Genomic DNA, 16,600 nt, shown 5'->3' on the forward strand with positions numbered 1-16,600 from the left:
GGTTATAAAATTATTGAAAATCTGCAACTTGATCCTTCGTTTTGTATGTCCACACCCATATTTCCCTAGAATGATCGTCGGTAAAGGTTACCCAGTACTTCACTCCTCCAAGAGATAATGGAATCGGTCCACATAGATCTGAGTGCACCAAATCTAAGATTTTATCGGTTCTGCTAGGAGGTGAACTCTTGAATGATTTCATGTTCTGTTTTCCGGCCAAGCAGTTAGTGAATTGTTTCGTATGAACTTGCTTATACCAGGCATATCTTTCTTTCTCACAAGGCGTGTAAGATTTTTTTCAATTATGTGGCCAAGACTTAGGTGCCATAATTCTATTTAATTCTCTTCTGTTGTGTAGTCCACGTTCTTAGAATGCTTCTCTTGCACTATGTACAGCCTCAAAATCATTAATCCATTTGCTACAACAGAATGCTCTCTTGCACTATGTACAACCTCAAAATCATTAATCCCTTTGCTACAACAAGTGAACCTTTTGAAATATTTCAAACCCCGTTTTGGAAGGTGGTGTAGAAACCTTCCTCATCCAGTCATTCGATTTATATCAGACTCAGGAGCATATCTATTACATGTCTGACTTTGTTTAGAATTAGTGTTGAGTCATCCATGGTATTCAAGCTCACATCTCATTTTCCCACAAATTTGGATATGTCATTATTTCCCATCCTGACCACACCAAAGTGCCCTTGTGTGTAGGATGTAAAGCATTGTCTTCGGGATGTAAAGTGGATGGTTGCTCTACTATCGATTATTCAAGTGGTTTCTTGAGTAGCCAGATTTATAGACTCATGCTCTATCTTATGAAGGACATTGAATTCATCAATGACATGTATTTGTCTATAACTGGATTCATGTTTATTTTTGTTCTTTGATTGTGGGCAGTTTTTATTAATTTGCCCTTTTTCTCCACAATGATGATACCTTATGTAGGAGTATCTTCTTAAGGATTAACTCATCTGTGGCTTCTGATTTGTGTTTCTTTATATCTTGTTTTTTCTCCTTGACTCAGCAACTAGAACATCTATTTGTGAGTTAAAAGTTTTCAGGGATCTCCGCCTCATTTATTCATTCAAAATGCCACTCATAATGAAGTCCATGCTCACAACTCCTTTTGGGGTTGTGTTTGTGAGTGATATCTTCAGAGTCTCCCAAGACTCTGGTAATGAAGCTAGCACAATCAGGACAATCACCTCATCATCAAGATTTATGCCAATGGTTGATAACTGCCGCACGAACCCTTCAATTTCATTCAGATGATCTGTCACCGGAGTTCTTTCTTTGTACCGACCCTAGACTAGCTTGCTCAGATAGAACAGTTTGTTGTTGTCTCTTTCAGAGGCATATAATGTTTCTAACTTTGTCCAAAGTGTACGAGCATGAGTCTCGTTGCAAATGTGATTGTGCACGTTGTCATCGACAAATTGTCGTATGTACCCGCAAACTTGCTCGTGCTCAAGGTCCAATAGGCATCGGATTTATCATTTGGTTTAGATTCGCTAAACACTTGTAGAGAATCTTGGTGATAAACAGAAGATCTTTCATCTTTCTCTTCCAAAGTTGACAGTTAGAGTCATTAAGACTAACCATATTACTTGTACGTACCTCCATCTCTTATGATTGCTACCAACGAATTAATCGTCAAGCCCGAGAACAAAAGAATTACTTCCTTAATACTGTCTAGAAAGCATTTTTTGATGTGGAATTTCAGACTAAGCTACAACCACAGAGCATATGAGGACTTTCTATAGTATTTGAGAACCTCAGTTTGATTCCAGTTTTTGGGTATCAAGGAATTAGATAAACCTAATGTACATCACAGCGGATTAATACAAGTATATAATCAACAATTGAACAAGATGGACACCAATATTTATATTGTTTTACCCAATTGGGCTATGTCCACTCAAGAGCACTCAAGGAAACCACTTCTTTATTAATGTCAATGAAGACAAAAGAATTGAGAATACAAACGCACTTTCTCACTACAAATACTATTCTTTTCAAGGATAAACGCTCCTTAACAAAATCTCAAACTAAATCCCCTTAAATACTTCTATACTTTGAGTTTATAGAAGAGAAGATTTTGTGTTTTGGAGTTATTTGGAAAGAATAATGTGTGAGTATTTATTGGTGATGTTTAGGGAACGAAACACAAAATTATTATTAGCAATCAATATCCATTTGCTGAGGTTTCAAAATATTCTTTCGTTGCTTTCTAATCCAAAGCTTACAAGTATGTCTCCATACGCAATGCTCTAATTTGGTAGTTTTCTCCATTGAACACCGGTGGAACAATTGAGGAGAAAATATCTGCGGGTTTCATGAATCACAACTTACACACAGATCTCCAACGAAGAGAGATTTTGATATCAAATGTTATTTGAAAATAAGAAAGTAAATCAAAAGAATATAAAAGTAAGAAGAAAACTTTTATATTAATAGAATGACTTCTCTTTTGTAGAGTATGCTATATAAACTTTAGAATGTGAGATAAGAAAACTAAAATTACATTGAATATAATTTCAACGATATTAAAATTCAAAGAATGAGAAATAACTACCCTCTAACATCATGGGCCAATCGTTCCATGAGACCATGACCAATACAATAGCAACAACATTGAAATATTCAAAACAATGGATATGATTCCAAAAGACACGGAAGAAGCATGAATTCCAGTACCAACAACATTCAAAAATAATTTGAATGTATTATAATGAATTTTAACATATGAATCTTGAATAATAAAAATTATTGATAGATCAGTCCTATTTTATTAATTTTATGAATCTAATATAAAATTACAAACTTGACCCAATCCATAAACAGATAAAACCATATATTGTATATGTTTTATGCTCAATATTTTAATTGATTTTTTAAATAAAATCTTGTAACATGAAGACATCTCTGTGACATCATCGAAACCGAGGAAATTCACTGGCGATATTGAGAATCAAAGTTTAGACGATCATCAAACAAATACTAAGTTCAGCTGGCTGGAAGTTGCTTGTAAAGGTACACGCACCTTGTAACGTTATTTTTATCATATATAATCATTATTTTGATTGTTTAATTATACTAATGAGGAAATATATATATGGTTATGAAAGAAATTGTAGTACACGGGCTTCTTATGTTGTATTTGGATGGATGAATTTGAAATCCATATATTTAAATGTATTTTTATTTTTTGGATTTTGGATAACCTACACACAAAAAAAAGATTCAATCCTTCTCCGTACTTATTCATACTGCAATTATATATACTAATCACAATAGATTTCAAATATTTAGAATATTGGAGTCATTTCAAATTTATTGCAACTGATGTAATTATAGCGTAAATAAATTGAAGATGGATTTGAGTTTCTTCTATTTAATTATTTAACTCTAATAATAAATTTGAAATCATGGAGTTCAGATGACTTCCATCCAATTACAATCTTAGTGAAATAAATTTTCTGTTCAATTGGCACATAAGAACCAATAAATATTAATTAACTTTTTTCTATTATCATTAGTTAATTATGATGAGGGTACAATATAACCGATTAGTTTCTTATGGTGGATGTTGTGAAGTTACAAATTTACATCAGATGACTCGATGAGTATATGAAAATACCCTATGTGGCCAATTTTGGTCTATAAACTCGGGATGTCTCATGTATCCGACATTATGATCAATATCGATCCCAACTACTGTTAAGTATTGTTTTAGTTGGCCTCAAATGCTTCTCGAATTTTACTCAGTCAGATTCCTAGGTCGTAACATGTAAAGATAAGACACATAGTATCCCAAACAACGTATATGAAGTCAAGGATATTTAGGATATCATTTCTATCATTGTTTTGGTTGGACTTTGGGATCTACTATGACGATTCAAGACTATCTTAAGTATATTTTGAATAATTTACTCATCTTAATGGAATCAAATCAAGATAAGCTTTGCAATGAATGTTTCAATACTTGGTTAGTTGTAAGAAAAATTTTATACAGAAGTTGTATGTCATCACATCCATACAAAACAGCTAACTGATTTCAATCTTAATTTCTTTCCATTTATACACTTTTTGAGGAAATATTTGGAAGAAAAAAAAAACAGCCTTGTAAATTGGCCTTATAAATTGGATCTTGGTAATCTAATTAGTAAATATTAGGTTTTAGTGTAATTAATAGGTTGATTGCATATATTACTCTTGTGAAATCACGAGATTGCTGAAAATCTCTTATAACTATTAACAGGGCCGTCTCCAGAATATTTGAGGCCCTAGGCAAATATTCAGGGGAGAGGACTATATAATATATTTTTTAATTAAATATCGATACAATCACTTCATCATCCAAAAATCAAAATTTCAAATTTTGTAACTAAAAATAATGACATAAACAACAATTGAATCAAAATATAAAAAAATAAAACAAGAACTCAATGAATACTCAATTTTAATGAGTCAGAGATGAATTAATGCATAATACAAATAGAATACGAATCTCCAAATTAACAAAACATAAATAATATATTATTTGTCACAAAAAATTTAACAAAAATTATATTATAATTTAAATAGTAACATAAACAAGGAATAGTTATAATCTAATTAAGTAAAAATCATTCTCACTGTCGAATAAGAAAATTACAAAAATTTAGTTTATCGAGATAAAAAAAATTAAATCAATTAAAAAAAATCAATTGTGGTACAAAAATAGACAAAAATAAACCTCATCTCATTCAATAAATAAACAAAAGATGAATGATCCAATTTGAATATCCTAACTCATCTGAGATGATTAATTTAATGAAAAAAATAGATTTTTGTTTAAGTAGAAAGATATTTTTTTTACTAAAGAAATGATGAAAAAAAATATAAAAAATTGATCATGATTTCGAATTTTAAACAAAATAAATAGACTCACATAATATTTTAAATATAAAAAAATACTTAAAAAATTTTAAATAAAAAATTTTGAGGCACCTGCCAAGGGGATGCCCTAGGCAATCGCCTAGGCCGCCTCCCCTTGGAGCCGGCCTTGACAATATATTAACTCCAGTGTTTTCAAATTTTGAGCACAAACACTCCTGAAAACATGTACGAATAAGGGGGTGAGTGCTCAAATTTTGAAAATATAACTATATGAGGATATATGTGATCAAGATTTGAAAACAAAAGGAATTAATATATCATTCTTTTTTCATTGGAGATTTTCAACAAATTCGGGATCTCAAAACGATAGTGTATGCATTTATCCCTAATTAATAACCTAGCTTCTTCTCCACTGTTAGTCATTCACTTGTTGAAATGTTGACACGGCATTGGAAATATCAAACATTTCAGCAATGATCGGTGTCAACTCAATTATCCTACATAAAAGGACTAAAATTACTAACGAAGTCATGATGAAATTATTTCATTAAAATTGTTGGGCATTGGTTCTATTCTAGGAATTTGAAGGAAAGCATAAAACAACTTGTTAAAAGTTGTGCTTGGATCGAGACACACATACACACACAAAAAACGCGCGCGCGCATATATATATATATTGTAATTGAATTAAAGATGTTCTTGAGAAATCTCTAGCCAATAGATTATAACTCAAGAAATCGTTATATTCTATTCATATGGAGGAATGGAAAGATTTAATAAATCACATGGATTATTTCAACAAGATCATTCTTGATCTTAACAACATCGATATTAAAATCTAAGATAGGATCAAGCGATCTTGTTGTTAAGCTCCCTACCCAGACCATATGAGCATTTTGTTGATAATATGCTACATTGGAAACAAACCTTGACAATGTCAGAGTGAAGTCTGCGCTCTTGTCAAAAGAATTGCAAAGAAAGCATGAAGTAAAGGATGAAACCAATGGAGAAGGATTGATGGTCAGAGGTATACCATTTAAGTGTGAGTCAAGAAATAATATGAAATTCCATAGAAGCATATCACAATCCAAAGTAAGAGGAAAACTCAAATTTTTCATTTTTCATGAAGGAGGACATTTTAAAAGAAATTTTCCAGAAAAAAACAGAAAAGACCAATAAAAGAACTAGGAGAGTGGAGATGCATCAATTTTAAGTTATGGATATGACCCTTTAGATGTTCTACTAGAACCGTCTCTAAATCAAATGAAGGATGGGTAATTGATTATGGTTGCTCTTTTCATTTGTGTCCCAATCGTGGATGGTTTCAAAATTTGGTAGAAGGTGAGATGAGTTGTGTACTCCTAGGAAACAATAAGTCATGCAAGGCTTGAATTGATTATGCTGATTCATTGGTTGATCACAAGGCTAAGAATCACTTGTGGAATCGAAGACTTGGCCACATAAGTGAATGAGGTTCACAAGAACTAAACAAACAAAACCTATTGCATGACAACCAAATAACTGGACTAGAATTTTGTGATGAATGTGTGCATGGAAAAAGTTGTGGGGTGAAATTCAAGCCCTCCAACATGAAAACCAAAGGCATCTTAGATTACATTTACTCTAATTTGTGGGGGAGACCTCGAGACCAATCAAGAGAAGAAGTAACATATTTCATTTATATCATTGATGATTACTTGAGAAAGCTATGGATTAGGACATTAAAGAGCAAGGATCAGGCCTTCCAAGCATTCAGAGACTAGAAAATATTAGTGGAGAACCAAACTAGACATCAGGTAAAGAAGCTTCACAGAATTTTCTGAGAGCAATTCGATCTATATTGTAAAGGAGAAGGCATTGCATATAAGACATCGAACTATAGCAGGAACCCCACAGCAAACGGTCTTGTGGCGAGAATGAGTAAACAATCCTAGAGACGGTTAGATGTATGTTGTCAATTGCTAGTTTACCACCTATATTTTGGCACAGTTTGTCACAACCACAAGTTATCTTATTAACAGATCACCCTCAATATCCATTGAGTTTAAAACTCCACAAGAAATGTGGAGTAGACATCCTACAAACTGTTCAATATTAAGGACCTTTGGGTGCACTGCATATGTGCACACTATACGATATAAGTTGCTTTCAAGGGCCAAAAAATGAATTTCCTTGGGATATCAAATAAAGTGAAAGGATATAAATTGTGGTGCATCGAAAAAGTGGAATAAAAATGCATTATTAGAAATGCGCAAGCGAAAGAATTTGATGGAAAGATAGAGGTGGATTTAGATACAGAGATGTTCAAGATCGACCTATTGGTCTCACACGGACTGAAACTACGCCTCATGGAATTGAAAAGTTAGTGTACAACCTGATAAATATCAACTTACAATAGATAGACGGAGGAGGATCATAAAAGTTGCTCAAAGGTTAGGATTTGCAGACCTGATGGCCTATGCTCTTGTAAAATATTTTTGAAAAATGGTAGCAGAAGCCCCTCCATCCCCATATTAACCGAACAAAAGGAGCGATTGAGTGGAGCAGTGAAAACCAATTGCCCTATAGCCCCTATGCTATGTCCCTCTGCGCACGCACGGTACGCATACACATGTAATTTCACGAGCCTAATATTGATTTATTCATATTGTATTTCCCTAGATCTTTCCTTTCTTAATTACATGGGTTCCACTTGAAGAAACCATCTATATGAGACAATCAGATGGTTTTGAATAAGGAAAAAAATCCCTATATGGTTGAAAACAATCATCAAGGCAATGGTAATTGCATTTTGACAAGTACATGTAGTAAATTGGTTTCGAAAGATCTGAATTTGACAGCTGCTTATATTCCATGAAAATAAAGCATCGGTCCATGTTTATTAGTTATTGTATGTTGACGATATGTTAATAGATAACAATGAAATAATGAAGGTTACTTAATCGAAGGGAAAACTTGAGGAATTTTAAATGAAGCATAAGGGAGCTGCTAATAATATATTAGAAATTGATATTAAGAGGCTTGAAGTCAAGAAATAACTAATTTTGTCACAGGAAAAATATGTGAGCAAGATACTTAACATACTTCGAATGGCAGGGGCAAACACAATAAGCAACATTTAAGTTCTGCTGAATAGGAATATATGAGAAAGGTTCTATATGCAAATTTTTAGGGTGAAATATGTACTACATGGTCTGTAAGAGACCTGATTTGGCCTATGCAATAAGCATGGAAGCAGATTTATGGTCAATCTAGGCAAGGATCATTGAAATACACTTAAATGGATTTTGAGGTATCTACGGGTTCAAGGGACGTTGGATTCTATTATGGAGGAGCATATACTTCGTCACAAGTAGTAGGAGGCTTCGTTGGCTCAGATTTTGCAGGGTTTCTAGAATCAAAGAAATCCATTTCAGGGCATATCTTCACATCATATATATGGTGGAGCCATATGTTGCAGAGCTAGTCTACATAAATGGTATCCCTCGCAATGACGGAGCTGAGTATATAGCAATGACAAAAGCTATAACAAAAGGGGATTTGGCTACAAAGGTTCATAAAAGAACTTGACATTATTCAAGAGGAAATGGTGGTATATTGTGACAAACAGAGTGTCTTGCATCTCATGAAAAATCTGGCATATCATGAAAGAACAAAACACATCGACATAAATATACATTTTATTCATGAAGTGACAGCTAAGTGAGTTATCAAGGTGGAGAAGGTGGCTTACAAAGACAATACAACAGATGTTTTGATCAAAAGCTTACTACCATCCGAGTTTAGGAATAATCTTAACTTGGTTAAAGAAGGAAAATCTTAGTCACAAAGCCCTCATGCAGCTTACAAGCTTAAACAGATAATCGAACCAAGGTAGAGATATGTTGGATGTTGATCGTATTCCTAGAAGTGTTAGAAGACACTATGTGGGAAAACATAAAACAACTTGTTAAAAGTTAGGCTTTGATAGATAGATAGATAGATACATATATTGAGTTGGTGTGCATATATACATATATAGATGTAAGCAAAATAAAGATATACTCCTCTTTCTTGCTCATAGTGTAATAATTTCTTGGTGGCTGTCGTGGATGTAGCTACATTCGAAATAATCGAACCTCATAAATCGGTTTGTGTCTTGCATTCTTTATCAATTTACTTCAGGAAATCATGTGCAATATTTGATCTTCCTTGATATCATTTCCACTGTCAAGTGTTCGATCGAAAAATTAGATTGGATTTAGAACCAAACTTGTGAGATCTTGAGAGATAATACAAAATAAGGCCTATTTTTGTCCGAATAGATTGCCAAATTAGGACAATTTACAAAGATAAAATCTATGTTCCCTAAATATTAATATTGGTGTTTTATTTTACTAAACTGAATGTTAAATTTTATACATAAAGTGTCCTCACCTTGTTATTATTGTATTATTCCTTATCTAGCTAAATTGGTTTTGTGTGCCATCTTTTGAGTAAATTTCAGTTCCCTTTGTGAAGAGTATCAAAGATAAGAAAGCAATGCACCAACAAGCACTTGAACTTGTCAGATTGATGTGCAAGAGAATTGAAGCTTTGCCTCACAATGAAGCTTCGCCTCTCTATAAGATTGCTGTCCTCCAAGCTGCTGATTGCGGTATCCATGAAGTAGTGGAAGCCATCGCCGAGATATTTCCATCTGCCATTCATGCTAGAAACCCAATAAATGATTGCAACATATTTCTCGTGGCAGCAAGAAAACGCTACGAAAATCTTTTCAATCTAATTTACGAGATGAGTGACCAAAAACACTTTTTTTATGACTCAAAAGACTCTTCGGGGAACAACTTTATGCACATGTGTGCAGAACTAGCCCCTCCACATAAACTTAATCTTGTTTCTGGTGCAGCTTTGCAGATGCAACGTGAATTACAATGGTTTAAGGTATGTATTAGGCCAACTACACAACATTCCACGCATTTGAAATAAGGGAAAATTATCATTTTAGTCCTATATATAAGGGAAAATTACAATTGTAATTTTTCGTAATCTCAATATTCTTTTCTTAGATAGATTTTAATGTTGTAATATAGGCTTTATTTTCATCACATAACCTACGTTGAATAGCATCGGTGTCAAATAAGATATTCAATGGATTTAGTGGCTTTGGGGGGGAAAAAAAAAAAAGAGCCAAGATATAATAAAAATCCAAGTTACTGTATTAGACTCAAACTTGGATAAGCTACAAGATAAAATCCAAGACAATCCAACTTACATGAATAAAATTGTTATTTTTTGAATAACTTAAACTTTTGATAGTAATATTTTACACCTGATTACTTAGGACTTAGTTATTTATAGTGAGATTCACGCTTTACTATTTCGTTGATAAACTCATCAAAATTGTCTAGGAAATGGAAAATTTTGTCAACCCTTCCCGGAGGACATGGGTAAACAAAGAGAAGAAAACTCCTAAAATGTTATTTACAGAGAAACACCAAGAATTGAAATTAGAAGGAGAGAAATGGATGAAAGATACTGCTACCTCATGTACCATTGCTGCTGCATTGATTGCAACGGTCGTGTTTGCTGCAGCCTTTACAGTACCAGGTGGTGTCGACAATATCACCGGCGTACCAATTTTCTTAAACAAAACATCGTTCATTATTTTTGCCATCTCGGACTCTGTTTCTTTGTTCACATCCATCACTTCCCTGCTTATGTTCTTATCCATCTTGACTTCCCGTTACGCAGAAGAAGACTTTTTGTATGTCTTGCCACAAAGATTATGTGTTGGACTCCTCACCCTCTTCACCTCGATTACATTCATGATGGTTGCCTTTAGTACAGCTATATATCTTACACTACATGGCAAATCTCGTTTGTTTCTCATGCCGGTGGCTGCATTAGCTTGCTTGCCTGTGGCATCATTCGTGTTCTTGCAATTTCCACTTCTTACAGATGTTATATATTCAACGTATGGGCCAGGCATTTTCGGGAAGAAAAATGACAGTCCATTGTTTTAACAGCAAGATACGACACATTTTTTTCCTACTTTAATATGGATTTACATATTTATAAATGTATTTTATTTTTAGTAGAATTTTGGTTTATAAAGTTTGAGTTGAATAATGGGAGCAATGTAACGACTCCGCAATGTTTCTTCGGAGATTTTAGCAATGGATTGCAGTATCATGTTGTGAAATATACCGTAGATAGATTAAAAAAAACAGAGAGATGTGCATTGAAATTTTATCTAATGAATTACTTTTGAAATAGTATAATATGGATTTCACACACACGTGAGCGTGTCATTTTTTACTAGTATGGAGTATATAATTTAAAGAAGCATCTAGAGCCATTTACAGGTTAAAAAGAAAAGAATTATTTTTTTATTATTGAAGCTAAAATGAATTATTGTCTTAAGGAATCCAGTAACCATTATTACATTTGATATATATGATTGTATCTAAATATCAAAACTAAAGTTTAAAAACTCAATAAATAAATAAAATAATACAAAAAGTATACAAATGATTGAATAGAAAACTTATAATATTTGGGAATAGAAGATTAAGAAAAGTGCATTTGAATCTTCCTTCAATGGGTGAATCAGCAAATAAGTATCCATGGCCATCAAGTGTGAACTTTGCGAACTATGTATCCGTGAAGCCATGGCTGAAAGACAAAGGTAAAAGCAACGATTATGGGTTATGGAAAGAACAAATGATTTGTCTATTAGAGAGCCAGGGTTTGTTGGGTTTCATAGACGGCCAAATCCCCCCACCATCATCGCCCATTGATGACCTCAAGCTTTGGAGAAGAACAGACAGGCTTGTCAAAGGATGGATTTTAGGTTCCATCGGGAAGGATTTGCTTCCCAAAGTACTGGCGGAATCCAAAGGCTCCAGCAGGGAAGTTTGGCTGGAATTGGAAAACATATTCAATCACCACATCCAAACAATATCTCACACTCCAGGTTATTTATTACTCCAATTTTATTTGTTTTGTTTATATGCAGCTTGAATTCCATTTATCTGGGGCAGCTTCTTGATTATGCTTATATTTATATAATTCGTTTTTTGCTGATTATTTGAATTGTTTTAAGTTTTATTAGGCCTCTGCTATTTTGAGTCTAGAGTTAATATATATTGAGATTGATATTATCTTTGGATATATTCATAGATCATTGTAATGAAAATAACTAATCAAATAAAGTTCAACTATGAAATAATTGAGAGTCAAAGCCTCTTTAGTCTGCGCCAAAATATGTTATCTACACAAACCAATCCAAAGTATGCATTTTTTATCCATTTTTCCTCAATCCGTATTCTCCTTCTTGTTATCCAGAAATTTGAAAAATCAGATGGCTGGAAATCCATGTCTAACTATGTTTAAGTAATCAAATGAAGTAGAAGTACCCATATTCAAAGGAGAACAATATATATGATTATTGGAGCATCAAAATTAATAACGACTTTCTCTCTCTCCGAAGATCTAGAGACATCATTGAAATTGAAAATGATTATCCTACTATGATTTGACCAGAATTCTACTCCACCTTCAATTTTGGATGCATTTTGATATGTCAAATAATATATTTTGGATAATATTATTATTGCACTTTTTAATCTTTTTTAACTATGATACATATAAAATACCAAATGCATCAAAATATCACAATAATCTCTAACTCCCCAGAATATCACTAGCTTCAACATATTCTCTTGTACTATAGCATATTCTTTCATATGGGGATTAAAGTTGTGCCATCAAGTGAGAAAAGGAATCTTTGAGAAGTATTATATTAAGTCATCATCAAACTAGTAAACATAACCCCTCAACTACTCAAGAACTCGATGTGTACTTTTAAATCTTGGTTTTGCTAGGGGCTTACATTATACTAGTTAAGCCGAATTAACAAACTGAACTGATTAATTCAATTTGGTTTTAATTTTAGAAACTATTGGTTAAATCGGCTCGGTTTCTCGGTTTTCGTAAAAAAATTTGCTTAACCGAGTTAACCTAAATTATTAGATAATTAAATTTAGAATTTTTTTGTTTTTCAGGCTTTACATATAATTTATGATATTTGTTTATTTTTTCATATTTAACATCATATGCAACATTTGTTTGTTTAAAAAAAATTTAGGCTTAATGTGTTTTATTATGATAAAAATCTCATATTTTAAATATTAATTAATTTTGTATATTATTTTTAGTAAGAAATGTTAGCCTCAAAAAATTCAGTTAATTGTTGGTCACTCATAGTATACTATGATTACACTTGTCTAATCTTTAAAGTTTGCAGAGAAGGATTACAACAAGTACTTGCCCTTGTATAGGGCCATTATGAGAGGTGATTGGGGGGAAGCAGAGAATTTGTTGGAGAAAGATGAAGAGGCAAGAACCGCCGATATCGTCGATTCTGGGAAGACGACTTTGTATGCAGCCGTTGAGGTAGGAAGAAAATCAAACGAATTCGTGAGAAAGTTGTTGGATTCGATGCCAAATGATGTGCTGGTGAGAAAAGTGTCTAGGCCTAGGGGGAGCACTGTTTTGCATCGGGCCGCGGCTACTGGAAATATTGAAGGTGTGATGATGTTGGTGAATAGAAATCCAGATTTGCTGTATATTGTAAATGCTTGGGATGAGTTACCAGTTCATGTAGCAGCTGTTAAATGCCATAAAGAGATAGTTGTGCATTTGATATCAGTCTCCAGGGGAGATGTTCCTAATAGCCCATTTACTGGACCCTTGGGAGCTTCTCTGTTGAAGTGCGTAATAGCCTCTGGATTCATTGGTGAGTGCTGCCAAATTATTTTTATTTATTGCATGGATATGTAATATTTTGATATATGACGGCAGACGTGGCCTTGGATTTGGCGCGAAATTGGCCGGAATTGGCGACGCTACCAGACACGGCGGGTAGGTATGTGGTTGTAGAGTTGGCTCGTTCAGGATTTGCATTCCCTAGTGGAACACACTTCAGTTGGTGGCAAAAATGGATCTACTCTCGTAAGTGTTTTTTTACCCTTTCAATCAAGCCATAAATTTATTGGTGGATTCTCGTTTTTTATTTGTTTAATAGTAAATGTAAAGGCCGTTCAAAAAAATGGTAAATGTGAAGGATTTAATTCAAATACATGCACCCCAACTTCATGTAATTTGAATCCATTTTTTTAAAATATGATTCCTCAAATCCAATCACTTCTTTCAAAGTGAATAATTCCATCCAAGTAAAATCTTTTCGTTTATTTTCTTAAGGTATTTCTTTGACGTTGCCAACAAAAAAGCCTACTGATGACATTGAGATGAATCTAAGTTCCAAGAAGTTCAGTTGGTTTCGGATCATTTGTAAAAGTAAGTATCTCATTTACTTTTCAAAACAATTTTTTTTATATTTAATTTCATTTTCCCCTTTTAACTATTAGCAGTATCCATTTATTATTATTATTCCATACTTGATACAACAAAACACAAATTAGCAAATTTATGATTTTTGTTGCCATGATATATAAGTCTACAAATTTTAGATTTCAAACCTTAATATGTTTTATCATTATAAATTATCCTACTTAGGCTTGGATAAACTTTGGTCAAGTGGAGAGTGAAGACTGAAGCTCATACACACACATATATAGATACTCTGTGAGTGTGCGTGGCATATGATAGAATAGGTGACATTTTAATATTAGGTTATTTGTATTCACGTACTTTATTTATTATATATTTGGTACTTAGCTTTTTTGACATGCATATTATAATTTTTGCACTTGACAAGGGAGATAAATGTTAAATATATAAAGTATAAGGCAGGTGAATGCAAAAAAAATTCGGTTAATATTAGAATGGGAGTGAGTACTAATGGATTGAATCAACAATCTTATACAAATAATACATAATTTAACCCATTATAAGCCATCAAGGCTGCTGAAGAATTTAATATATGATATCATGAATTTTCAACTTTAATTGTGGTCTGTAAAGATAAAAAGGGGCCTTAGCAGAAAATACTGGTGAACTGAAAAAAAAAATGATATACATGTTGCTCAGAAATAGAGTTCTAATTAATTTTTTAAAAGCTTGACATCTAACCAAAATGGATAACACTAATAAATCAATATACTTGGATAAGATAATATTGATGTATGACACTAATCTCTTGTAAAACAGGAGCCAAACATCGAATAAAACAAAGATAGATAATCAATCAATGTTTTATCCTTCACATCAAACCTTGCCAACAAATGCATTGTGAACTTAATTACAAACTGAATAACCTAACGAGGAGATGTAATTTAGCGCTTTAAAGAACTTCGTAATTACTTTTACTTGCATACCTAGTTTTTCCACTTAATTCTCATGGTTCTTAGCCACCACTTTTGGCTGATATATATCACAGTTCCTTTTGTGAAGAGTATAAAGGATAAGAAAATGATGCACCAACAAGCACTTGAACTCCTCAAATGCATGTGCAAGGCACTTGAATCTTTGACTTCCAAAGATGCTTCATTTATCTACAACCTAGCTATAATTGAGGCTACACACAAAGGCATCCATGAGTTTGTGGAGGTTATCGTGGAGATGTTTCCACTTGCTATTTATGCTAAAGATCAAGAAACCGGAAGCAACATATTTCACGTGGCAGCAAGAAAACGCTTTGAAAATATTTTCAATCTTCTTTATCATATCGACGATCAAATATATTTTTTTCGCGATTCTGTTGACTCTTTTAGAAATAATTATATGCACATATGCGGAGAACAAGCCTCTAGTCACAAGCTCAATCTTGTTTCCGGTGAAGCTTTGCAAATGCAACGTGAATTACAATGGTTCAAGGTATATATTAGACCTCCACCACAACATTCTAAAATATTCTCAATGAAATTTTAATCCTCCAAGTTCAACAAATTCTATTCCCTAGTGCACATATTCATTTTCATGTTCACAAATTCATCATGATTGGTCCAGGAAATGGAAAATTTTGTTAGCGTTTCCCGTAGGACATGGAACAACCAAGCAAGAAAAACTCCCCAGATGTTGTTTACTGAGGAGCACCAAGAACTGAAATATCGAGGAGAGAAATGGATGAAAGATACTGCTACTTCGTGTACCATTGCTGCTGCATTGATTGCTACCGTCGTATTTGCTGCAGTCTTTACGGTACCAGGAGGTGTTGAAAACAACACCGGTGCACCAGTTTTCTTAAAGGAAACGTCGTTCATTATTTTTGTCATCTCAGACTCGGTTTCTCTGTTCACATCCATCACTTCCCTACTCATGTTCCTGGCCATCCTTACTTCCCGATACGCAGAAAATGATTTTTTGTATGTTCTGCCGCAAAGATTATGTATCGGTCTTCTCACCCTTTTCACTTCCATTATATTCATGCTTGTTGCCTTTAGCACAGCTATATATATGACACTAAATGGTAGATCTCATTTGTTTTTCATACCAGTGGCTGCATTGGCTTGCTTGCCCGTGACATCATTCGTGTTTTTACAATCCCCCCTCCTTATAGATGTCATGTATTCTACATATGGACCAGGTATTTTCAATAAGAAAAGGGATTGATCATTGTATTAGCAAATGATTAGCAGCAGGAAACAAGCAACACAATGTATTTACACTTTTTACAATAATATTTGTTGTGTGTTTTAAAGGAATTTGTTTTGTACATTTTAATATTTTCCCAGTGCATTGCAGCGACATGTTAAGAAATATGTTATGACAT

At 33.4% G+C, this 16,600-nt stretch overlaps 2 protein-coding genes across 2 annotated transcripts in view; both read left to right on the plus strand.

Annotated features, from left to right (window-relative positions):
* Window positions 1-11,070, plus strand: part of LOC140888277 (uncharacterized) — a 28,607-nt gene extending 17,537 nt beyond the window's left edge. The window contains exons 6-8 of the mRNA XM_073295962.1: window positions 2,923-3,036; window positions 9,371-9,807; window positions 10,275-11,070. Of these exons, the coding sequence (XP_073152063.1) occupies window positions 2,923-3,036; window positions 9,371-9,807; window positions 10,275-10,889 (1,166 nt within the window). The 3' untranslated portion in view covers window positions 10,890-11,070. The remainder of the gene's footprint in view (window positions 1-2,922; window positions 3,037-9,370; window positions 9,808-10,274) is intronic.
* A 342-nt stretch (window positions 11,071-11,412) lies between these two features.
* LOC140887418 (uncharacterized) lies at window positions 11,413-16,543 on the plus strand. The gene is made up of 6 exons (XM_073294661.1): window positions 11,413-11,842; window positions 13,175-13,666; window positions 13,732-13,881; window positions 14,131-14,226; window positions 15,269-15,705; window positions 15,838-16,543. The coding sequence occupies exons 1-6, from the start codon at window positions 11,467-11,469 to the stop codon at window positions 16,438-16,440; spliced, it is 2,154 nt and encodes a 717-aa protein (XP_073150762.1). The 5' UTR covers window positions 11,413-11,466; the 3' UTR covers window positions 16,441-16,543.
* Window positions 16,544-16,600: the final 57 nt, after the last annotated feature.

This window comes from Henckelia pumila, chromosome 3, assembly GCF_033568475.1.
Source record: "Henckelia pumila isolate YLH828 chromosome 3, ASM3356847v2, whole genome shotgun sequence".
Classification (NCBI taxonomy): domain Eukaryota; kingdom Viridiplantae; phylum Streptophyta; class Magnoliopsida; order Lamiales; family Gesneriaceae; genus Henckelia; species Henckelia pumila.

Excerpts from the sequence above, each read along its gene's own strand:
- LOC140887418 (XM_073294661.1), top strand. The coding sequence starts at position 11,467 with ATGGGTGAATCAGCAAATAAGTATCCATGGCCATCAAGTGTGAACTTT. Across the intron at positions 13,667-13,731 it reads AATAGCCTCTGGATTCATTG|ACGTGGCCTTGGATTTGGCG; the intron begins GTGAGTGCTGCC and ends ATATGACGGCAG. Across the intron at positions 13,882-14,130 it reads GCAAAAATGGATCTACTCTC|GTATTTCTTTGACGTTGCCA; the intron begins GTAAGTGTTTTT and ends TATTTTCTTAAG.